This window comes from Chenopodium album, chromosome 12, assembly GCF_948465745.1.
Source record: "Chenopodium album chromosome 12, dcCheAlbu1.1, whole genome shotgun sequence".
NCBI classification, from domain to species: Eukaryota; Viridiplantae; Streptophyta; class Magnoliopsida; order Caryophyllales; family Amaranthaceae; genus Chenopodium; species Chenopodium album.
This window is the reverse complement of record NC_137845.1, coordinates 6873481-6898809: the sequence shown is the minus strand read 5'-3', so window position 1 is coordinate 6898809 and position 25329 is coordinate 6873481. Positions and strand designations below refer to the sequence as shown.

The 25329-nt window shown below is 34.9% G+C and overlaps 3 protein-coding genes across 4 annotated transcripts; 1 reads left to right on the top strand and 2 right to left on the bottom strand.

The window, feature by feature from the left end:
- Positions 1-501: 501 nt before the first annotated feature.
- On the bottom strand, positions 502-8414 carry LOC145571820 (ATPase 10, plasma membrane-type-like). Its single transcript, XM_081630857.1, has 21 exons — positions 8349-8414; positions 8142-8261; positions 7800-7898; positions 7552-7689; positions 6768-6902; positions 6467-6646; positions 5762-5968; positions 5509-5628; positions 4919-5038; positions 4708-4830; positions 4289-4393; positions 3429-3573; positions 3189-3350; positions 2532-2770; positions 2416-2448; positions 2198-2279; positions 1809-1969; positions 1542-1715; positions 1288-1470; positions 1049-1179; positions 502-970 (listed from the first exon to the last, which is right to left on the bottom strand). The coding sequence occupies exons 1-21, from the start codon at positions 8412-8414 to the stop codon at positions 874-876; spliced, it is 2820 nt and encodes a 939-aa protein (XP_081486983.1). The 3' UTR covers positions 502-873.
- Positions 8415-9797: 1383 nt separating this feature from the next.
- LOC145571819 (uncharacterized) lies at positions 9798-13440 on the bottom strand. 2 transcript variants are annotated; one of them, XM_081630856.1, is made up of 4 exons: positions 13289-13440; positions 12330-12501; positions 10273-10399; positions 9798-10179 (listed from the first exon to the last, which is right to left on the bottom strand). In XM_081630856.1, exons 2-4 carry the CDS (start codon positions 12497-12499, stop codon positions 10099-10101), a joined length of 378 nt encoding a protein of 125 aa, XP_081486982.1. In that variant the 5' UTR covers positions 12500-12501; positions 13289-13440; the 3' UTR covers positions 9798-10098. The 2 variants fall into 2 exon arrangements, with proteins under 2 accessions (XP_081486982.1, XP_081486981.1); XM_081630855.1 differs by lacking the exon at positions 13289-13440 and adding an exon at positions 13090-13233.
- Positions 13441-14211: 771 nt separating this feature from the next.
- On the top strand, positions 14212-20602 carry LOC145570179 (15-cis-phytoene desaturase, chloroplastic/chromoplastic-like). The gene is made up of 14 exons (XM_081629197.1): positions 14212-14639; positions 14748-14880; positions 16071-16159; positions 16419-16476; positions 16711-16866; positions 17587-17735; positions 17872-17991; positions 18161-18374; positions 18536-18638; positions 18716-18763; positions 19219-19264; positions 19594-19781; positions 19862-20024; positions 20145-20602. Exons 1-14 carry the CDS (start codon positions 14457-14459, stop codon positions 20202-20204), a joined length of 1710 nt encoding a protein of 569 aa, XP_081485323.1. The 5' UTR covers positions 14212-14456; the 3' UTR covers positions 20205-20602.
- Positions 20603-25329: the final 4727 nt, after the last annotated feature.

Below are 25329 nucleotides of genomic sequence, written 5' to 3'. Positions count from 1 at the left end.
ATCACCGGCTCACCGCCATGTAGGTTTCACCCTTGGCTGGACCATATCAGGTGTTACACAATTGGGTCAAAGGAGTATAATTATATATAAATCAGATGGTATATACCGAACTGATTTTGTTTTTTCTTAATATACTATCAACAAACTTCTCCTTGCAGAAGGAAAATTATGATTAGCTGAAGGCCTGAGGTATTACAAGTCACCAATGAGCCAAGTTTTGGTTATTTGTTGGTTATCACCTCTTCCAGTTTATTGGTCTGGTAGTTTAGAAACGCTAGATTCTAAGATTGCCTGTAAATGATGTTATTTTGTCAACTCATTTTTACATTTTTACCACCTTTTCTTTGTTACCTAACTGTTTACATCATTATGCCTCTACTGAAAGTCTGAAACCTCTCAAACTTGTACAAACTTAGTGTCTTGGAGGATGATAATCCTTAAACCAGTCATGTTCGTTTTTGTGGGTAAGTACAGATAATATTAACCTCTTGGGATAATTCGTTTGTGTGTGGGTAATTATCTTCAAGCTCTTGGGTTTTTATATATGGTGTGTCGTACCTTTTTCAAACCACGACAGTTTCATAACAGATACTGCATACTATAACTGATAAATACCATAATAACTTGTAAGGCAATTATATAATGACTTTCTCGGGTCTATAAGCCATAAGAACGAGTCATATTTAAACAACTACAACAGATTATGTTCTATAAACTGGAATCTATGTTATTCAGAGAAGCTTTCTGGAGCATGCACTATAAATTTCTGAATTCAAAATGTAGGTACTGTCAAACACAAATCTAGAAAGCATTCCTGATCTTCATGTAAGCGAATGCAAGCAGAATTCGTATGTTTGCATTTTGCATGGCATATCAGATTGTATGTGCAGATGAGAATGAACTAAGATCCAAGTTCTTTAAACGCATAAGCGATTTCACATGTCCTTTTGACGTGTGAAACTCCTGTAACCTGCAAGTTTCAGGGTCTCATTAATAAAGCTAAAAAACATTACAGGGTCTCTAAGAATATAAAAAATTGACTAAGGACCTGGCTATTTCTGCACGCCTTTTGGCCTGTTCAGCAATCAGACTACAACTCCGTCTTCGAGTTACAGTTTGCTCCTCACCCTCGAATTCCCACTCTTCCTTTCCATAGTCTTTCTTAGAACTAAATGCAGTCTGATGAAAACACAAAAAATGCATGATAAAAGCAGATTAATAGAGGGAAAGCCTTCTCCTTTTCAAAAATAAATAAGAAAGTCCAGCTATGAGTAATGAGATCCTGACCTTCTTGTCAAATAAAAGATTCCAAGCTTCTCCGCTTAGAGCGTAACGGACTATGAACTTGATAATATCAAGAGGGAAATAGAAAACCAGACTGTATAGCCATATGACACCAACCCAACCCCATCCAATCCCATTGATTGAAGCAAAACCAATGTTTGCATAAACTGTTATCAATGAGGCAACCTGAAAATGCAAGGAGCAAAATTATGAATTATGTGCAAGGAAAAGGATAAAAGGTATAATGTATCACTTACCAGTTGGGCTACGACGAATGCAGACATGAGAAGCACTCCTGGTCTCTCCAGGAATGACCAGCTCTGACTGCGAGTAACAAAGATGAGGGCCTGACTGATAACGCTAACTTGCAGATATATAGCAGATGAAATTTTCTCAGAGTTTCCGGATAGAGAGCTCACACCAAAATGCTTCTGTTACAATTGATGAATGTATACAAGCATGAGGAATATAAGTAGCCAAAACTTCTAATGTCTGCATTACTCTATACAGTAACCATTTATTACCTCAAAGAAATCTGTGCACTTTATAACCCAGTAAAATAACACAGTGACTAAGGCAAGATATGTCCCTATGACAGTGCCAATTGCAAAAATCTCAAAAAGTTTCCAGCTGCCAGGACTAGGAGATGGTCTGACACGATCTTTGGAAATGGTCATGATGGTTCCTGCATTGAAGTTAGATGTACAAGAATTACAGCTAAGGGAGGAACTTTCACGCAGAAAAGAATGAATTAGTCCAGAATTTGTGCTGACAATGAGGCTTAGCAAGAAGTCTTAAAACATACTCCGTTATATTCTCAAGTCTTAATGTGAGATGGAGTGATTAGAAACAAATAAATAAGCATTATACAGAAATGATGTGGAAAAAAAAAAATGATTTCAACAGGAATTACCATCATTTAATATTGCTATGATCAGAACCATGAACGGAGGGAAGTCATACTCCCAGATTAAGGCCAAAAGCATGAAACCAAGCTGAAACAGGACAACGTTTTTTTTAGCTGTCTTATAATTACATAGAATAAGCTTTTACACAGTGTTTTGTTAGAGTTGTTTGGGGGATGTTGGTGGTTTTGGGTGGGGGGCGGTGGGGTCAGAGAATCCAACATACCACAATGCGGATGGTTATGGAGACCGCGTATATCTGAAAATGTTAAATTAAAATTACTAGTGAGACATAAACCATCAATACTGGGCAAAACATAATTCTTTAAAACAGAAATTAACTGTGTAGTTTTTCATCCTCTGGAATATGGCGCGGCTAGTCAGGACAGCACTGATAATCACACTTAAGCCGGGTTCTGTAAGTACAATATCAGCTGCACTCCTTGCAGCATCTGTAGCATCTGCCACTGCTATTCCAATATCTGCCTTCTTTAAGGCTGGTGCATCATTCACACCATCCCCAGTCATTCCCACAACATGTCGCTTTTCTTTCAGAATTTTCACTATTTCGTACTTGTGTTCTGCAAGCCAGTCGCTGTCACAGCATTAATCAAAAGGGCAGTGGTGATAGATAATGTGTACATTTCATTTCCCCTCTTAACTACATAAATAAATGAACCTATACTTGTATGAAATAGTTTTTTTTCTTCGACATGAATAACCATGAACTCGAATTCAAGAATATAACAGGACTCAGACATAGAGACAGTTATTCTGGAGGTGGGGGGGAGGGGTGGAGGATGGGGAGATGCATTTCTCTCCAATTGGTGTTTTCTGACAGATTTAGCTTCTAAATTACTTGGCATTATAAGTTGGATTTGCGATTTTTTAATTGATAAAAATGCATAATATGCTGGAAAAAAGTTTCTTTCCTGTACCATCTTTACTTCCCTACACCAACGTATTGCAGGCAACTGCTGATTCATCTACAAGACTAACCTGGGAAAACACCGGCAAAGCCATCAGCCATTTCAACGAGCTCATCTATTGGAAGGGCTACAGTTTCTTCCTTGTCATGTCCCAACAGTGATGATGATGGATACATATTAGTTCCCATACCAAGGCGTCGACCAGTCTCCTTTGCAATTGCCAGTTGATCACCTATTGCAGGAAATTGGATAAAAAGTAAAACATTCAAGGAAGGGAAAGGATAGAGGATGGATGAAATGCAAAAGGTACCTGTAATCATCTTGACACAAACTCCAAGGTTAAGAGCTCTTCGAATGGTCTCAGCGCTATCATGCCTTGGGGGATCAAAAAGAGGTAGCAGTCCACAAAACATCCAAGGGCCTCCTGGACTTGACTTTGTTTTCTCTGGAATTTCCTGTAAATTGCAACAAGTTACTCTTTAAGTTTCCACGTTTATGAGGCTACTATTAAGAAGTAAAAATCATCGCATCTTCACAAAGTTGGTTACAAAAATGACAATTCAGTATGGATTCCACCATATACAAGGACTACCAGACCAAGGAGGTCAAGATGTTAGCAGCAATAACCCTACCTAGTCTGAGGGGACTAGTATAATCACATCTTACCGACATTGTTCAATGATCTCAATATTCTCAAATCTCAACCATACTTATACATCAAACATTATCCCAATGCCTCTAATGGTGAAAATGTAGACTGTATTCAGTCTTTTCCGGCACTTACAGAGGGGTTGTTTCTAATTGTATCTGAATCCATTTATTTCATCATAATATTCATAACTGAGACACAGACTGGTGTAAATTTTGGCTCTACTAGAAATGGTAAGTATTTTGAATCTCAATCATTCACTTTAAAATTCTATGAACCAATCTGCATTTAAGTACCAGAATCATGACAGCACTGATTGAAAAAATAACAAACTGATACTTTTCGTCCAAAAAAAAAAAAAAAAAAAAAAAAAAAAACAAACTGATACTAACTCATCAACTAAACACTCAGCATCACAAAATAGTTCTGAGAGCATTAAAAAAAAAAGAAATATTTCAGAAATTTTCTCGAGTCAGATGTGAGAATCTGAAAGAAAAGAGGGGTATCAGGGATATCTGTACCTGCAAGGCAACTGCAAGAGACCTCAATCCCTTTTCAGCAAATCTGTCAATCATTTCTAGCACTTTTCCAGCAATCTCATTTTTCTCTTGGCAGAGAGCTAGAATCTGGAAAGGAAAAAGATAGAAGGTGGCTTATATAGTGAAAAATTATCATCGTTGCACAATTGATCACGAATATTATTTATCTATCGATGTGAGGCAATGACAGTATCATCAGAGATACTCTCAAACAATTTAGTACTTGAATCAATAACGATACATTTATCAACTTTGTTATAACCTGATGAGGTCTTAACATCACAAGTTCTAACAGATACCGCTATGTTTATTGCAAATTTGGGGACTATGATCTTTGATTTCAGCTATTAATAACAATGCACACGAAATTCAGGAAACTTAATTTTATTTGAGTTGCATGCCTGTTCAGGGGCTCCTTTGCTGGTCCTGTACCATTTACCATCACTATCTATGTAAGTTATAGCTGTACGTTTGTCAACAGGATTAAAAGGCAGGAAGTGAATTTCTTGGATGTTTGCGCGTGCCTGCAAGAAAAGTTAAGCATGACAATGGTGATATTAGTACATGGAGATTGAGGCACAAAAATGGGTTTTAAGGTATGTCATCTCTTACCTCCCTTGGATCACTAAGCATGTTAACAATGGCAGCATCAATGGCATCTTGATTTTCTAGTCTTGATGCTCTCGCTGCAAATAAGACAACCGTGTCTTTCTCCATGTCTTTGTTAAAAACCTGACAGAAAGAACAATTCAATTCTTGAACTTAAGAAGCAGGTTACTTTCATTGCTCCATTCAACATATATGCATGGAGAATCCCATACTAAACTTCATTTTGAAGTCTCGGTGTACGAAGGCTCCATCTGACCTAGAACATCCAGTTTACAACACATTTGTTTTGCATTAGCAGAATTGCTAAATGTCAATTTCAAACCATAACCTCTAAGAATGGCATTAAGGAGTTTTAATATGATTCTGATGACATTATGATTTTTGGACTGACATAAGAAGCTGATAAAACCTATTCCTTCTGCTTACTTTTACCATTGATATAAACCAAGATTTAGATGTGCCAACTAACTTCCTGCTATTTTTCACCAGGCAGTGTAATAGCACAATGATGTGTCACCGATAATATACAGCAACACTGTTACATGAAATGAGAACTCCAAACATGTTATTCTTGACAAAGATAGCTCTAGTACCTCAATGAGGCTACGATCAACTGTGAGACGGTTCAGCGTTAAAGTCCCTGTTTTATCACTGCATAGAACATCCATCCCAGCCATTTCTTCGATTGCTGTCATCCTTTTTGTAATGGCACCCTGAAATATTTGTTTGCTACATAAGGCCTTCACAGTATAATACAGCAATAGGAAAAAGGCGGACAATCCACAGGATAGGTCTAAAATACACCCCCTCCCTTTTCAAATTTGTCCCCTCTATCTGCGAGCACACCTGTTGAGATAGACGATGGGAACCGATTGCAAGTGTCACAGACAGAACCGTTGGCATAGCTATGGGTATTCCACCAATCAATAGAACAAGAAGGTTGTTTATCCCACTCCTGTAAGCACGGTGTTGAATAGGGAACATAACAATGATCTCAATAATCATTCCTACTGCTATGGAGCAAATGCAAAAATTCCCAATGGCAGTAAGCACCTGCAAGCAACACATGATTTAGAATAACCAAGATTTGCATTCATAGTTCAATTAGTTAGAAGTTCAAAAAGTGTCACGGCGTGATTAGCCTATTGTGAAGTGTCCATTCCAAAGAACAAGGATGAGGACAAAAAAAGGTGTCTTTATCTCAAAATAAATGTTAGAAAAATTCAACAGTATAATGGATTTTTGAGACTTGATATCAAACACACAAGTTCACCAGTTTCATGGGATGCAAAAGTAGTAGGAAACTCCTACACAATCTTTCTAGTTGAAACTGACAATGATGTAAGCAGCAAATTATAGTAATTTAAAAACCATGAATTAGGTTAGCATTACATCTTAATTCTTAGAAGTTTGAAAATTGACATGCTTGATTCAATCATTTGGTTTCGTTGAGTTAAGGTTTATTATTAATGCAACATCAGGGTCTTATACAAAGCAGAGATTTTCATGAGTTAGCAGAGAAGTGGCTTAAATAATATTTCAGTGCTATACCTGCTGGAAATGTCCAACAACTTCAGTGCTATCCACCAAGTATGCCGCCTTTCCAAGGAAAGAATGCACCCCAGTTGCTATTACTACAGATTCTATTTCTCCATGCTTGCATGTAGATCCTGAAAACACTTCATCACCACTTCTCTTCGTGACAGGCAAAGATTCCCCAGTAAGAGCAGACTGTGAAGAAAATGCCATCCGGTTCACTTTAAATAGAGTATGAATCATCAAATAAGGACTGGAAAGAGCTTTCAGACACACACATAATAAAAGTACAGAGTGGGCCAGTAAAGTTACTAGCCTGGTCGATTTTTAGAGGGTCTCCTGCTAGTAAACGAGCATCTGCAGGAATAATGTCACCAAGCTTTATGCTAATAATATCTCCAGGAACTAGAATAGTTGCATCTTGCTCTTGCCATTGTCCATCTCTAAGGACCTGTATAACAAGGTAGTGAATATATATTCTTTATTCTACATAAGCTACTGAATGTACAGACTGTCAGATGATTCATTCACAGTAAGCTGCAAGAGTTCCAACCATCAAATAATAGACAATGAAGAAAGATGAACAGATGAATGTAACCTGATTAAAAGGAAGGCACTATATAAATCCTAGATTGAACAAAATATCCAGGAAGTTTGACTTCTCAATCACAAGCTTTTACAGCAGAAAGATAGCAAAGTAACATATATAATGCATAAATTGACTTGTGTTTGAGGAAACACTGGCTGACAGAATGTAATCGCATTAAAGACTAAGCATTGGAGGTGAATAGTTGAATACCATACAAAGAGAAAGAGACATATCTAAACAATCTTGAAAAGGCCCAAGGGAAACTACGTTTGATCTTGCACTCTTCTATCAAAATCTTGCTTAAATTTCCCAAAACTTGCTTTATGAAGTGGACATTATTTCCTCTGTAACATAGTTTCCCTAGGGCATAACAATACTAGCTAACATGGTGGTGATCTCTACAGAATCAGTACTTGAATCAAGTGCTTGGTTTTGTTTCCTATGAATGTAATGCACCTATGTAACACAAGGGAAGATCTATGTAGTTCAAAAAATTGGATTAATGAGACACCTTTGTCTTCGGAGCTAAGTGTGCCATAAGTGCTGCAGCAGCATTCCCTGCATTATTTTCCTCCAAAAAGCTAATTGTCGAGTTTAAGAGCAGTAGGCACATGATGCCTACAAAATCCTGCCAGTCTGGTCCTTGGTCCTGAAGCACATACACGTCAGACTGATGATTAGATGGATGGAATGACCATAATTACACAAAATATCAGACACTCAGAAATAAGAGAAACATTAGTAATTGGATTAACTTACTCCTCCATTAGCAAGGACAAGTGCCATCACAGCAGCAGCTTCCATAACCCATGACAAAGGATTCCACATGAAACTAAGAAATTTCAATACTTTGTTCTCCTGAATCATGGCGAAAACTATAGTCCTATTAGACTGCTTTGTTATATAAAGTAGTAAGACTTCTGGTTATTTGATGCATTTCAATTCTCAAGTATCTATCAGTTGATTTTATTTTACATCAACTACCTTATTTATTATATGCTTAATTTCATTTTAATGTAGAAGCAGCATGACTAAATTGTTAGACGTTCCTCTAATACTGAGTGTGACGGCCTGTGACCTATATCAGCCCCTTAAACATACCGGTTTTTCTTCAAGTCTATTGGGTCCAAAAATTTTCAAGCGGACTTCAGCATCCTGAGTTGAAAGGCCGTTTTGTGAGGATTTCAATAGCTCAAAAACTTCTTCCATTGGTAAACGTTCCTGTTCAACCACATTTTTTTTAAGTTGACGTAGGATCAGAATGTAATCAAAATCTGGTAGCTACACATGATTTCAATCAAAACTTACCAAATCAATCCCATCTCTCATAAATTCCTGAGGATTTAGGAGTGGTTCCTTCAGGCCTTCTGCCATGACTCAAAATACAGCCTGTGGACCTGATAAACCAATTACTCGGCAAATATAAGTGCAGGCTCTACTGTAACTAAGCAGATGCAAGTGTCCCTAGGCAAGCTTTTGAATACGCATTTTTAATTATCTTCTATTTACTTCTTCATTTATTGGATACAAGAAATGCATGTCATCATGTAGAGGTTAGATATACTAATGATGGATAAAGCGAATCATAATTGCAACCAGAAAATTATACTACTTATATGCTGACTAATGTGATCTACAATTCAAACTTAACTTAGTTTTTATTCACAATCACAAAAGTGCTGATGTACTAAATATGTACTGAATTGAAAATTTTTCACCACTTTGTCAACCATAATAATGGTCCAAGACATTGATGCTGCTATCAGATAGTTGAAGTGATCGAGCCATATAAACTACCTCCATGTTCGGAAATTCACTCATCAAAATGTCATCTCTTTAGGAACATCAGCACATAACCAACTCGAAGACAAGCATGCATTGATTCCAAATGGTTGAATTCACAATCATAAACATAATTAAAAGTTAGAAGCAATCAGTATATATGTTAAAGTTAAACCAAGAAACACAAAAGGCGGGAGGAGAAGGAAAATTTCAAAGGGTACATAAGTTAATTCATGACAAACACATACACAATTAACATATGATTATGACCCATAACCTGAAATATTAATGATAACTTGAGATAATCTAAATGAATATTCAAACTTACTTGCGTAAGCACTTAGGAAACCCGTATAATTTGATTTTGGAGCAAGAGCACAGCTTGAAGTGAGTGTGGTTATTGTAGAGAAAAGTGGGATTTTGAGGGGAAAGTTGGATGGCATTTTTGTAAAGGGCTCTGAAGTTGAGTAATGTTTGACTGGTGGGTGGAAGATCATCAGAGACAACAACTACCCTTCACACCATCAAAGCCCATACATTCAGAACCTAACGGTCTATTCTGTTTTAACCATGCAGGATAATCCTCTAATAAGATTTAGAGTTACTCAGGAGCAGGACTGTGTCGCATTACATAGGCCAGCTTAGCTCAGTAAATTATGTCCGAATTGCATGGTAATGTTGCTACCCTAATCAGCTATACCGTAAATTTTCACTCAAGCAAAACGTGCTGAGAATTTCGATGAAGTGACCAACATCTTTATGTTTCCCTGTGCATAGATTGTATAATTCCAGCCTTCCAGACTAAATATCTAGCAAACTCATCATATTTTGTTTAGCTCCCTGTACTCTTACTAAAATATCTGGATTCTGGCCCCAAGAAGCAAAGCCCCTTCTCTCTGGAATATGCAAAATGAGATAAAACATCTTAGATATTTAAACCTTCATGACAGCCTACAAACCAGAAAGATTCCTTCCCAGAACCACCATCAATTAAGAAATTGAGATTCATTCGACAACTGTGAATAACACACATTCTCTTTCATTCATGTTGATTGCACATTGTTTCATGAATCAAAGTGCAGATATCTTAATTATTTGCCCAAAAAAAAACAAAAAAAAAAAAAACAAAAAAAAAAAAAAAGCAAGCAAATAAGCATTACATTTTCACTACATATACAGTGACCCAAGAACTACAGGTTTAGCCAAAAATGTGAACAAAAACGTGATGGCATGAAAAGCATGTTTCTGCTGCTGTGTACACCTGGATACCAAAGCTTTATCTAGCCGACTTGCCTTCACTAGGCAGAGGGATTCTCTTGTATTCGTAGCTGTTTATATCTACTTTCTCTTGAAATGCCTGGCAAGTCCAAAGCCAATAGTACTGTAAGTCACCCTAGATTTCAATGGATATGTTGTACAATACATAAAATATATAAAATGAGACTCATACCTTTAACTCCTCTTCCAATGAAATCTTTTTTGGATTGTATGCATTAACAGGTCCAGTTCTAGAAAGAGCTTTTCGTTCCTCAATGATCTCCCACTCTTTATCATCTTTTACTTTGGAAATATCCTTACTGAAAAATATATATGAACAACAGCATTATTGCACATCTATCCCTCCTCCCTTCCCCCACCAAAAAATATTGATAATTGTATTTCTCAAAATTAAAATTCTCAATTCAAATTGAAAGAAGTGGATTTCAGGAGGCTTCAACAAACTCGTAAATGAAATGTTACTAAATAGGGAAGTCAAACATAATTCATCACTTCTTTAGCATACTATTGTGTAGACAGGTTTAACTCAATAGTCCATAACCCTACCAAGGGAGATTTATAAACATAATCCCCACAAGTTCAAGTCCATAAATTTTTTATCATTTTAAAGTGCAGAATTAGAGAAAAAGCCCTAATTAGTTACAGATCAACTAGTCAAGTACCAATAAGATGGATAAATTGGTAACTGGGAAGCAGCTAACTCAAACACCACAAAACACCCCCAAAATTAATAAGGGGAAATTTCCTGTTTCGCATATTGAGAAACGAAATTTGTTTCTCATGGGGGCATTTTCATGAATAAATCAACAACTTTTTTATTATTGTGGGCTCCACAATTTAATAAAGTTGAATAAAGTTGTTGGTTTATTTACGAAAATGCCATGTGAGAAACAAATTTTATTTCTCACTATGAGAAATTGGGGCATCCCCATTAATAAATACGGAACAAAGAAAAGTGGCTTGGGAAGAAGGAAGGAGAGAGGAAGAGATGTGTGTATATTCCTTGAGCACAATTATTTCGAAATCTTTATTTCAGATCAAAAGCACTGTAAAATTCTTGAAACAACACATTAAGAAGTTACTCAACCTGCCTCAAAGAAACTCTTCTAATTCTGTCCATTAGGTTATCTTTAGTTGGAAGTACAATGGTTAACACCCATCTTGCATGATGTCAAATGGATTATTACCCTTCATAACTCTTCTTTGAAATTTCTAAGTCAAGCAAGTTGGGATGCATGAATGTCATTGACTTTAAAAGAGTTGTATAAAGCACCACTACAAAGTGCAACCGCATAGCCATTGATGTCAAACCTCTAATAGATTACTCTGGATGTATCACACTAGAGAGGGCTATTGTACCCTAGCTATAAAACCCCGTTACATGAATAATAACTGCTCAGCTATAGTTCTACCATTTACCAAGAAAAACAAGAAGTTTAAGGCTAAAATTAGAGAGAAGATCCCACAAATTAATATGGATTTGTAATAAATCCATTTTGGTCCAGCAAATATCAGGTTACAACCAGAATTTAGAGTTTGCTATAGAGCACTTTCTTGAAATCTAATGAGGTTTTCATATAAAATTGAAGTTAATTATATAGAGAAAAAAGGCTAATATTGATGTCAAAGAAGACGTGTATTTCTAAATGACTCAAATGTACTAGAACACTGAGGTAAGATAATCAAGTGAAACACAGTATACTGAAGTGGGTTAGAGGTCCAGAGAAAGAACGTATTGGGATGTATCACAGAGCATAACACTGTCACTCACAACCTTCCCCTGGCAAAAGATGTACCAATTTCTCACTATACACTACACGAAAAAACCAAAAAATCAGCCGTGACCAGAGGTCAAGAACCGAGACTACACTCCTCTCAATCTTGTGACATCCAAACGCCCTACCCCCTAAGGCACATAGAAAGTATGTTTGATGGCCTAACTAGTAATTACCCACCACCATATAAGGACACATGATATTTCACCAAAAACAATCCCAAGTAAATGTAATTTCACCAGACTAAACGAAGTTTGTTGAATACTTTCAAACATTGAAACACAAGTCCAATTTCCTAATTACATTACTGACAGGCTAAAGCAACATTGAACAATCAATCAGTCTTTTACCAAACTCATAGAGTAACAGGGAATTCAAATTTCAGCTGATAATTTAAATCCAATCAATGAATTCAAATTAAGAACCAAAAATGGAGACAGTAATAATAATTTACCTCCCTTGCAACATATGACCAAGGCCAACAGTCCCGAATACAGTGAGGGAAATGAGAGGAAGCCCATATCTTAAAAACGGGTTCCTCCTACCCAATCTTTTCAATCCTGAGTACTGGAAACTTGAAAAGGATGATCCTTTCTTCGAAGAATCAACTGCTGCCATACTCATCCCTTCAATGAAACAGAAATTCAGACATAATTCATTTTCCTGAACACTGAAATAAACTCAAGGAAACGAGAACTTACATATTTATTGCTAAAACATATGAAAAACACATACCGGGATTTGTTCAAATAAAAGTTTTGGTAGAAGCTATACCCGGGTGTAGATAAACCTAGTTGCAACCGGATAAAACAACAACCTATTGTATGTTCTAATTTGCAATTGATTGGTATACTGAGAAAACAAGCTATAACAAAGGCATCAAAAAACAGTAAATCCAATAGGGCGGGTACGATTCAATTCAACATTTTGTTATAGCTTGTTTTCTTCTTATACCAATTTGAACTCCAATATTGCATCAAAATATGATTATCCTACTATTCTACTGTAAATTTTCACACCAACAAATAAACGAACTTTAATAATACCGAGAGAGATAAAGAATCAAAATTTATAAAATTAAGCCCTAATCAACAATAGTCATCATAATCACAATATAAATACATGATCCAAATAAAAAATTAATAGATAAATTTGAATCAAAATGCAGTACAAAAATTCTTCCACAACCATAATCATCAATTTAGCAAATTTACCATATGTGGCAAAATAATGTATAAAGTTGAATGGAATTGAAATCATATGTAGCAAAATTTAGAAATTGGGGGAAGCTAAAGATGAAAGTGCAATTTCTTTGTACAAAATTAAGATGATTGAAGAACAAATTAGAATTTAATGGGAAATTAAACAGATATTGGCAAAAGAAATCAAAAAAAGATTTGATAGCAATAGTACCTTAATAGTAGAAAGCCGGGAGAATGAAGTGGATTGATGAAGGGGTCGTGACTGTATGTCTAATTTCAAATATGCGAGAAGTTTAGTGCATAAATTGGGTCACCCTTCTTGTTTGGGGTAATTTGTTGGTTTAACACACTATTATTTGCTGGTTTTCTCGAATTTAAGATTGTAGGACTTGCAATTCTTGTTTAAAAAAAAAAAAGGCTTTCAACCCGAAGATCGATTAGTGTTTACTTTGTCGTAGTTGAATTTTAGGATTTTTGAATCAACTTGAATGGTTTATAATTGAATTGCACATAAGATAACATAACGTATTTGTTTGAAATAAGTGTAACAATGTCAAAGCAATTGTTCAAACAATTTGACACCCCCTTCACTTTGTTAATTAAAAAATATTTGTTTTAGAAATATGTAAATAATTTGGTAAATGAAAATAATTGGTTTGAAATGTGTACATATTTTCATAATACTTTAATACTCGTCATAAAGTTTCCAACTTCGATACTTTTTCGTTAAATAATCAACTTTCTCGTTTCTATCGAAATTGATTGTTGGAAAGCTTTTAAAACAAGCAATTAAATTAACTTAAATCACCTTAAGAGTAGTTCTGAATTGAGAGATGTGTGTATTTGAAGTTAACCCTTCGCCATTTTACTAAATTTCAGATCACAAATTACATGGTTAAATATATAGCTTTGGTTACACTTCGTAGCATAAGGTAAAACACATTAGGGTACAATCGACAGTCCGATAATATATGGATTATTGCCTATTTTAGTTCTAACTACGAGTACTGCACAAATAATATTTTGATTTTGCAAATATTAATCGCAAAAATTGTCAACATTCAAATATTACAGGCTTGCGGTTTTAATTTAACTATGGGGCCTGTCGTAAATTCGCAAGTGCACTACATAGTAACCGCAAAATGTGTGGACACCGAAACGGACATCAACACCATTTCGGCCTTTCCCACTTTCTCTCTCCTACTTCAGCTGGCACCTCGCAGCTCACACCCACAACAATGGCCACCATCATAAACCACTAAACCCACTAATACCTTCCAAATTCTAGGTTTCCTTTCTTTGCTTCTCAATTTTCACATACCCTTTACACCAAAATCCATAAATTAAACAAATTTGATTGAAAAAAAGTGTGGTAGAAAATGAGTCATCTTGGATATAGTTTTGCTACACAATCCACATCAAAATATGTTCTTTTGGGAAATTTGAGTAACCCCACTTCAGTTTCATCTGGGTGTAGTGAATTTCTGGGTAATTCTGTAAGAAATTACAGTTTTAGCAAAGAATTTGGTAAAAAGCAAAGAATTGGGTATTCCCCATTAAAGGTTTACATGCATTCTTCTTTGTTTTTCATTGTTTAAAGGTTGATTTTTGTGGGATTTGACAGAATAGTTGAGTTTTTGAGTAATTGATGTAATTTTTGGTTGATGCAGGTTGTTTGTGTAGATTATCCTAGGCCAGAACTTGATAATACAGTCAATTTCTTGGAAGCTGCTTATTTGTCTTCGACTTTTCGGAATTCACCCCGTCCGAAGAAGCCATTAGAAGTTGTAATTGCTGGTGCCGGTGAGCTGAATGGTCCCTCTACTTGTTTTGTTCATTATAATAATCTTGTACAATTGCATGTTGCTTTGCAAATTTGTTACTGTTTTCATTTGTTTGTTGGAACTTGGAAGGACATTAGATTATTTTGATATAATGAATTGTGGAACTTGTTTATCAAATGTTGAGTGTAAAAGATAATGGTTTTGAGGTAGAGTTTTGATTTTGAGCATTATTTGGGTTATGTTTGAATGAGGGTGGAATTTTAAGAGATGGGCTTAATTGTATACTGGTCTTTCCAGATTCTATATGCTAAGTTACTTGATTAGGAATGGTCAACCCGTCGTGGATTATCAGTTTGATCCCAATGTATAGGACAAGGATTTGGTTCCAAGAAGGTTATTTGAACATTTTTGTGTTTAAAGACTGGAATCAGTGTACCAGCTTTTCTCATTAGGTGTATTGTTTGAGTTTCTGGGATCAAGAACCAATTTGCAAATACTTAATATTGTTTTCAAAATAAATCTTTGTACTGTATTTCTAATTTCTTAGGAATAAAACTTTAGCCATATGCTAAGTGGCTTAAGCAAATGGCTAAATAACATAATCTTAAATCATATATAATGATGCTCCCTTTACACCTTTTATCTCCTTCAACTGATCTAACCATCTGTGTACACAATGAAGTTAATTATCCTACCCAAATATAGTTACATAAACTTTAGTCCTAAGGTTTTGCAGTAAGCTTCATAAACATCTCTTAAGAGAAATTGCGCTGTCAATTTCTACCACTAGGCGAATGAACAGAATAGTTCTTCTTACAAGCTTGTAGATGAGGTTCAATCATGCAAAGTTTTCTGGGAGAAATATTCCTTGCATTGCTTGCTTCAGTGTGTAATGTAGGGTGGATGTCTTGGTGATACTAATTCGTCTTTTATTCATAGAATAACACAAATACTTCAGATCTGGGAAGAGGAGGTTTTTTTTTCATTGGTGGAAACTATAGATGATTTCTGTACATTATTCTTCTGAGTTTTGAGGCACTTTGTTGCGAGAACTCTATTTTTATTGAGAGAAATAGCAGCTTGGGAGCGATTGGCAATTTGGCAGAGAGGAGAGGGACCAAGTAAATATATGTATGGATTATAGATTTAATCATCTGTTGTCGTTGAACTGATTTGCAAATTGAGTTCTCATACTTCGTTGGATTTCAGGTTTGGCTGGTCTATCCACGGCAAAGTATTTAGCAGATGCAGGTCACAAACCCATATTGCTGGAAGCACGAGATGTTTTGGGTGGGAAGGTGGGTTCTATTTTGTGCTTGTACTTTTACAGCTTCAACAATATATCAATGGTGCTTCCCCCCTTCCCGATTCATGTCTGTTAAGCAGATGGAAAAGCTTTTCCAATTTGGATGTATACTTTTATATGGATGACGTGCTTTGATTTGAAATGTTGAGAATTCAGGATGGACTTGAGGACATGTGCTGAGCGAACTACTGTAGTGCACAATTTTTGGTAGTAAATCTTGTGGTGTTTATAAATCGTATGTTGCATGACAGATAGCAGCATGGAAAGACAAGGATGGGGACTGGTATGAGACAGGGCTACATATATTCTGTAAGTGTATTCTACTTTTACAATCAATCCTGATACACCCCTACACCCCCCCCCCCCCCCCCCCCCAAACCAGGGCGTAATGGAAAATCTTTTATTACCTGTTTCTTTCTCTCTGATGACACGGATGTGTGTCCTAACTTCGAAAATTTTAGACTGTTATTCTGGTCTTATTTTCTACTTTTAAACTGTCAAATTGATATGCTGATTGCTGAATATCTTCATGTTTTCTTGAAGTTGGGGCTTATCCAAATGTACAGAATCTGTTTGGAGAGCTTGGTATTAATGACCGATTACAATGGAAGGAGCACTCAATGATTTTTGCAATGCCTAGCAAGCCTGGTGAATTTAGCCGCTTTGATTTTGAAGAAGTCCTGCCTGCTCCATTAAATGGTAAGTATGCTGATCATAATTTCCAAGCTGACTCTCTATCTACAAAGACCCTAATCAAGACAAGACTAATGCCTTTCCCTGGGCTCCTACCAAGAATTTTCCTGTGGTTAGATTTGTGTTCAACAGGCTCTAAAGCATCTAGACCAACCAAACCTTAAAATTGATAGTATTAGTGCTGTAATCTGTGAGGCTAGTAATATTTGTTAAAGTGAAAAAAAAACTCTATATGCTTCTTCATACTCCCTCCGTCCCTTTTGTTCTTCCCATTTGTAGTCTTGACACTATTCATAAGGTGAGAGAATCTTCTAAATTACTCTTAATATATAAGACATGACATAGTCATGTCGGGTCTTATTTGATTCGTCTTAAAGAATAGTTTATTTATATTCAATTGTCATATTTTTCACTAATGAGCAACTAACGATATTTATGGTCAAAGTGTTGCATTGGCAAACTTGCTTGGAAAAACATTTGGGGGTGGAGGGAGTATAAAACGGGTAACTGTATCAAAAACCATTATTCATGTATATTGTAGAAGATACTTGAAATTTCTATTCTTATCAACACTATCTATATTCAGGGCTATGAAAGCCCCTGTTAGTCTATTACCAATTGACTTTGTTTGCTGTTGCCAGTTCTTCAAATATCTAAGTAATTTTAGTGAACCACTCTTCATGAGTGAGGTTAATTTGTTTTGATACTATCTAATGTGTTTGGCAGGCATATGGGCAATCTTAAGAAATAATGAAATGCTTACCTGGCCAGAGAAAATCAAGTTTGCTATTGGTCTCTTGCCTGCAATGGTTGGTGGACAATCGTATGTTGAGGCACAAGATGGTTTGAGTGTCCAAGAGTGGATGAGGAAGCAAGTAGGAAAATTCAATCATTTAAAACTGACTCATTTGATAATTGCCTTTTGTTCTGTTGATTATTGTAAGTCTAGTTTTAAATTTTGAATTTGCAGAGGGCTTCAAGTGTTGAAAATCTTTTGGAAAAATTTTGTAGGGTGTACCTGATCGTGTAACTGATGAAGTATTTATTGCCATGTCAAAGGCATTGAACTTCATAAATCCTGATGAACTTTCGATGCAGTGCATCTTGATTGCTCTGAACCGATTTTTGCAGGTATGAGTACATTTCATTGTCCACTTTAGATTTTCAGATTTCTTGTTTGCATTAAGACATACTTCGTATTAAACTGCTTTATACAAATTATGAGGAATTTAGCAGGAAAGTATGTGACATAAAAGAATCCTGTACTGCATTCTAAAAACTGATAATGTGACATCAACAGGAAAAGCATGGTTCCAAAATGGCTTTCCTGGATGGCAATCCTCCGGAAAGGCTGTGCATGCCTATTGTTGAGCATATAGAGTCACTTGGTGGTGAAGTGCAACTCAATTCTCGTCTTCAGAAGATAAAGTTAGCTCAGGATGGAACTGTAGATAGTTTTTTGCTAACTAATGGAAAAGAAGTTAGAGGAGATGCTTATGTTTCTGCTGCTCCAGGTTTGTTTCTCATCTTCATCAAATACTAGCATTAATTTTTAATCAGGTTCTGAGCAAGCTTCAGGGCAACAGAATTGCAAGTTCCTTTGCTGAGACAAACTGCTGATGAAACTAAATATCTTTAATGATCTCTTATATACCTTTTTTAATTTCTTTGTCAGTCGACATCCTGAAGCTGCTTCTACCTGATGAGTGGAAAGAAATTTCATACTTCAAAAAGTTGGATAAACTAGTAGGAGTTCCAGTCATTAATGTTCACATATGGTTAGTTAAAACTTCTATATTGTAGGGTATGATCTCTTCTACTATGGAGACTCACATTAATTTAATGCTGCTTGCAGGTTTGATCGAAAATTGAAGAATACATACGACCATCTATTATTTAGCAGGTTGTACCTGATTCACTGTCAAAACCATGTTCTTGTCAGAGCATGAAAATATTCATTTATTCCGTCCCCTTCACTTTTAATGCTTGTTTCTATTCTTTTTATTACCCTTTAATCCACCAACATGAAAATCAGGGAAAGGAGTCACTAGACCATCTATGAACTGATTTTTCTCTATGTTGTTCAGAAGTAAGGCCGTTTGGAAATAAGGCCTGTTGATCCCTGTATGTTGTGTATTTGATTCAGGCTTTTGGAAAGACCCTTTTTTATTTTTTTGATGTGGATGACTGGAGTTTCTTTTGTTAGCAATTGTGTGTTTAAATAGCATTATTGTAGGATAAGATATACGAAGTAGCTTATTACTGGAAGTGTAGATAATTAAAGAGCCTTACTGTTTTGATTTTTGTTCTGCACTCGTGTGTTGAGTTTTCTCCTAACTTTGATCTTTGCCATTACAGGAGTAATATTTTGAGTGTCTATGCTGATATGTCATTGACATGCAAGGTGAGCATTACGCCGTCTATGTTCTTTTCCTGTTTCGTCTCCATCTTTTAAAAAAAAAAAAAAATTATTCTTGCCCTTTGTAACGTCTTCATCAAATCTGCTTTGATCATTATGTATGGATATCCTTTTGTTTGTTTTATTTTTAATTTTTACCCTGAGATTGTTTACACTGTTATTATGGAACAACTGTTTTCATTGGTAAATACTCCATAACCTTCTCTCAAGACCTCTGATTGTATGAGCTGAAAAGTTATCTTTCATTTTTATTATTATCTGTCCTTTTCTTTTCCTGCCCCACAGTGTTCATCTAATCTTTCTGGTGTATACAGGAATATTATGATCCGAATAAATCTATGTTGGAATTGGTATTTGCACCAGCAGAGGAATGGATTTCTCGCAGTGACACTGATATTATTGAGGCAACAATGAAAGAACTTGCCAAACTTTTCCCTGACGAAATTGCTGCTGATGGGAGCAAGGCTAAGGTCCTCAAATATCACGTCGTCAAGACTCCTAGGTGAGTGATTATTAAATTTAAGATTTGATAATTGTTCCTTAATCCTGACCGGATTATCATTACTGCTATCACTTTTTTAGGTCTGTTTATAAGACAGTTCCAAATTGTGAACCTTGTCGACCTCTGCAAAGATCACCAATAGAGGGTTTCTACTTATCTGGTGATTTCACGAAACAAAAGTATTTGGCTTCAATGGAAGGAGCTGTTTTATCTGGAAAGTTTTGTGCACAGGCTATTGTGCAGGTAAAAAGGCTACCCTAGAACACCTTAATCACAGTGATCATGTACTCGGTCTTATTTTACAGAATTGCATATTTTTTCATTTTGATGATTAAATATTCCATAATTTGTTATCGTATACAGGATTATGAGTTGCTTGTTGCTCGTGCACAAAGAGAATTGGCAGGGGCAGGCAATGTATAGTACTGATACTTTTGACATTCGCCATTTATAGCATCATTGAAGATTTGGATTGGTGATCTGATTATTCGTATCGATATTCAACAACTCAAGCAAACTTCTACAGTTTGTGTTGGTGCCACTTGAGTTCTTGTTTGAACTATCCCTTGAAAGAAAAGGTTCTTGATTATTCTGCTAGATATTTGTATAGCTCAAGTCTAGAGAAAACATGTACATGCTCCAAATGTGACTTGATAAATTGTAAGTAGCAACTCAACATCAATATGGGAATTTTGTGGAATGGGAAGAAATTCTGAAAATGTCACCTTCCTAATTTGATTAGCAATATGCCCACTTTACCCCTACACGTGTCGAACATAGATTGTGCTCCATCATAGTAAAGAAAAACCTAAATTATATAATCCATACTTAGTTTAAATAGTTTTGTACTAATTGACATTTTCTTTTACTTTGGGTACTATTCACATAAGTTCTTTCAAATTATTTGACGTGTTATGACCTTGGGTACTATATTTATATAACTATGGAAAAAACAATTGTTATGTGGAGTTTTGTTAGATATGTCACAACATAATAAATTATTAAACTGCGAACTACTGTAACAAAACTAGACTAAACTACGGAAATATAAATTGAAAAAGAGACTAATAAACAAAACTCATTAAAGAAAAAAGAAAAAACATGACTTATTACTCGAATATGAACTGAACGCAAATCGAGCATGACCTAAGTCACATTTTTGCATCCTCGCCCAACAAATACCAGTATACCACATACATCTTCAACGTTTTGATAATTTACTAACAATAACTAGCTGTTTACTTTGATTTGACTCTTTAATCGTACAACAAAACATTGACATACATTGCATAATGACCAATCACAAAATCCAAGAAAGTTGGAAACATAACTCATTTCACAATTATAAAGAATGTTGATCTAGATATTTTTGGTCCCAAGCTTGCAATCTCAACAAAATCTATCAATTTTAGCTAAATTATGGTTTTAAAATTACATAAGATTGGCATTTCTTGGTGTTGTAACTTGGAAAACGATGTTACTTTTATGAAAAGGAAAAGGGTAGACTTATCTCCAATATGTTAGCAATCTCAACGTAGCGCCATTGTTGAGGCAAAACATCTCCCTTATGCAATAGCATTGTATCATTCTCAATCTCAAACATGTACAATTCATTGAATCTTGGGATTTTGGTATCAAGAGCATAAAACGAAGAAGATTGTATTTTTCGTTTTTCCTTAATGCTAAAGCCATGCATGAGTGCTAGCTATATCATAAATTAGAACATGAGTATACAGAATCATGTGTATGGTATACCCGGGTGTATAATGGGCAACCTAATATTTGAATGTAATGTTTATTACTTCGTAAATGTTTTACCCAAATCAAATTTCCTTATAGACGAAAATTGAATTGGATTTTTGGTTAAGTGGGATTCTTCTACTAAACTCACAACCCTCTCCTAATTTCATAACTCTTTTTCAATGAACCATTAATAAAGCTTTATACTTTAACTAACAAACATCCAACCTTTGCTTTAAATTCTTTCATATGTATTTAACTAACAGAACTAGGCATGACCCAAGTATTACCTAATTTGTAAATAAAATCATTCATGAATCGCGATAAGGGTGGATGCCAAACGAGATCGTTACAAGATCAGTGTGCAACCACACCAGTAGACAATTACCAGAAATTATGAAGCATATTATCTTCATTGGAAAAGCACATTCATATACCAACAAACACAATATAAATTTGATCATGTTATAAAGTATATATAAACAACGTTGCATAGTTCATTAAACTTTGTTAACTGATTTAAAGGCAGTAACGTGATCAAATCATTAACGAATCAGTAACTGATCTTAGCTTTAGCATTAGCAACCAAAATAGATTGCATCTTTGATTTGGGACAGTAAATCAGTCAAATGGACTAGTAATTTATTTATTTTATTAGATATATATATATATATATGAACAACTTTTGTTAGTTGTGGTTCAACTTGAGTTAAAATATTATTTGAGAAATTACTTATTTTGATGCCAACATTAATTACCAACCAATACAAAAGAATATCATGAAGATATAAAACAACGTTGTCTTATAATTAGTAAATCGAGCAACAAACCTAAGAAGACTTTAGGTTGTTCCAATTTGAGACCAACCAACAACATATCATGTGGAAAATCCTAAAATTGCAATTTGCAAGTGATTAGGAATACTTGTACACCAAATCTTTGAACCAGATAATGGCAAGTATCAACAATAATGTGATAAACAGTTTTTAAATTTAGCATTAACAATTATTAGTTAGTTATCTCCAAAATCTATTGCAATAATTGTGATTTTATTTTTGTTTTTAGTTCGTTTTTAATCATGTGCTGCTTACTCAAGCTAAACTATAAATGATCAATATGAGGTAGGCCATTTTCCAACCACATATTTGAAACTAAATTAATTCATCGTTTTGAACATACAAGGATTTGGTGGTATGTGAGATATGCTACAAATCTTGTTTGTTTTTAGCATAATATAAGGATGTATTAATATTAACTATTTACATCTTACATCTTAAAATCAATAGATATAAAAATTACTCCGTAATAATTATAAAGTTGTACATAAAAAAGGACGTCAACTATTTAATAGGTTATAATATCCTTCAATGATCAAAATGTTGTCTACAAAACTGCAAATACAACTCTCTCGCTCGTCACTTCAAATTTAAATGTGTAAAATGTATTTATCATTATAATATTGATATTTAATTTGGTGGCTTGGTGCTTGTTAAAAAAAAAAAAAAATATCTCCCCTGATGAAACAAGTTCCACTGTAATTTGGAAAAATTATAACCTCTCCTAGATGCCTTATTTGTTAACATGAAATGTGGCAAGACTTCCATCACACCTCTATAAGTTCCACATCAAATAAAAGCTTAATTTGGTTTTAATTGAAAAACAGAAAACATGTAGGCTCCATATTTATTGTGAAGCTTCATTAGAGTTTAGTACCTTTCTAATTCCATGATTGTTCATCCTAATTGAAGCATCTATTTAATTCCATGCATATCCATTTATATGCACCATAAACTCTTGTCACAAAATTTTTAGACTAGTCTTTGTCACTCTTGTCGCACGGAACCAATAATATCAAACACGTAAAATAGACCAATTAGATGGAAAAAAAAAAAGAAGATGATTTTTACTTGAATTGGCAAAAAGACTGATTTAAGATGCTAGGTTTTGTATCTGATACTATCGTCTTATTCTTATTTGTCGTCATCCTTCCTAAAAAAGATCAATTGGTGACTTAACCAATTTAAACTTCACCGTAAAAATTAGAGTCTAATACTCTCTAAGACACGCTCAATAAAAACATAAAACTTGAATTGATTCCATAACGAGATGAGGTAGGTTCCATATAAACCGGATATGATTCCTCAAATCCTATCGACTTAAAGTAGCTTAACATTTAATATACCCCTAATTGCCCATCTTTCATCTAATTAAAGTCTAAACCATAAATAATTAACACAGCCCATTGTTTGTTTGGGCGTGTAATTCAATTATTTTTGTATAATTTAGCTATAACCATGGTGTCTATGACGTGTGTTGGGAGGTGGGACCTTATAAAATTTTGTGCAAATCCAACCAAACAAGTCCTTAAGCCCTCTAAATTATCATCTCATTGCCGGGTAATTGTTCCCTTACAACTCTACCTTTGCTTTGTTTTGTATAAACATCCTTCCTTTTTCTAATGCCTCCTTTGCCAACTTTCGAATCTTTCTATTACAATTTTCTCTTTAAAATTATAAATATTAACCTCTTCTCGAAAACTACTCACAAATTTCATAGTAGTAAATTATATTTTAAGTTTATGTCCACGTTCACTTCCCCATCTTAAAAACTACGTCGTTTTATTTTTTTTAACACATACCCTACTTTTTTCGATACTAGTCATGTTCACCTCCTCTTAGATTATCCCTTAATATATTTATTGTCAACTCATTGGCATGTAATATATATACACCACATTGTGTATCATTCTTTCATAGTCAGTGAAGAAGTATTCTTCCTCCTCATCACATAGTTAAGTTTCTTCCTTTTCATTTTCTTTCCTTCACATTCTTTTCCTAATCACTTGAAAAAGAAAACAAAAAAAAAAATTTAAAAAAAAAAAAAAAAATCTCATTAAGTCATGGCTGAAATCCAACGATACAAGAGTATTTCATATGTTTCTTCAAAGAGAAAGGGAAGTGGATTATCAAGGAAGTGTGCTTCTTTGGTTAAAGAACAGCGTGCTCGAATCTATATCCTAAGAAGATGTGCTACAATGCTTCTATGCTGGTATATTCAGGGTGATGAATAGAGATCCTTCATCCAAGGTTCTGTGTTCTGATGTGATCCGGTGCATATCAGTACTAGCTAATATATACGAATACATAACTACACCTTTTTCTAGGATATGGCTGGCTAAGTGGCTAGTGGTTCCTTTTCCCTCCCTTTTTTAGGCGATCTCCTCCGATTTTCTCCTGGCGGGTCGAGCTTGATTGGTCAAGCAGTAGTGCAGCTTCTTTTTATCACCATCTCTTATGACATCCAAAATTTTTGACCCAATTGGCAAATATATTATTGGGTTTTTACTTTTTTGTTTTGGTTGTTGTTGTTTCAGAGAATTTATGGGTGCACTACTGCTTTTTTTTTTTTGGCGAACCAGCATACAGAATGCTGATAAGGCTTCCAAACATAACCTTGGCGTTGCTCGGAGAATCGGATTTGAGGTAGCTGAAAAGGGGATACCTATACTCACACTTGTGTTGAATGTAACTTGAAAGAGTTTTGTCCAGGGGACTAACTATAATATATTATGTATTTTGATCAAAGTTTGGTTCCATGTTTCTGATACCTTATGATATACGAATTATGAAGAAATGAAAATAAGCGAGAATGTTGTATGTACTTGTAGTACTTCAACATTCCATCGCACAGAATAATAAAATTTATACTAAAGTTATATTTCATGTCAAGACTCAAGAATATTTGTTCCTTTAACAATATTGTTTGTTGGTCTTACGTTAATTTCTGGATAGAATGTTACAGGTTTTCC

Excerpts from the sequence above, each read along its gene's own strand:
- LOC145571820 (XM_081630857.1), bottom strand. The coding sequence starts at position 8,414 with ATGGCAGAAGGCCTGAAGGAACCACTCCTAAATCCTCAGGAATTTATG. Across the intron at positions 6,903-7,551 it reads ACTTAGCTCCGAAGACAAAG|GTCCTTAGAGATGGACAATG; the intron begins GTGTCTCATTAA and ends CTTGTTATACAG. Across the intron at positions 2,449-2,531 it reads AGAGGATGAAAAACTACACA|ATATACGCGGTCTCCATAAC; the intron begins GTTAATTTCTGT and ends TAACATTTTCAG.
- LOC145571819 (XM_081630855.1), bottom strand. The coding sequence starts at position 13,135 with ATGATTTCAATTCCATTCAACTTTATACATTATTTTGCCACATATG. Across the intron at positions 10,400-12,329 it reads GGTCATATGTTGCAAGGGAG|TAAGGATATTTCCAAAGTAA; the intron begins GTAAATTATTAT and ends TATATTTTTCAG. Across the intron at positions 10,180-10,272 it reads CATTGGAAGAGGAGTTAAAG|GCATTTCAAGAGAAAGTAGA; the intron begins GTATGAGTCTCA and ends TGGACTTGCCAG.
- LOC145570179 (XM_081629197.1), top strand. The coding sequence starts at position 14,457 with ATGAGTCATCTTGGATATAGTTTTGCTACACAATCCACATCAAAATAT. Across the intron at positions 14,640-14,747 it reads TTGGGTATTCCCCATTAAAG|GTTGTTTGTGTAGATTATCC; the intron begins GTTTACATGCAT and ends TGGTTGATGCAG. Across the intron at positions 17,992-18,160 it reads CTCTGAACCGATTTTTGCAG|GAAAAGCATGGTTCCAAAAT; the intron begins GTATGAGTACAT and ends TGACATCAACAG.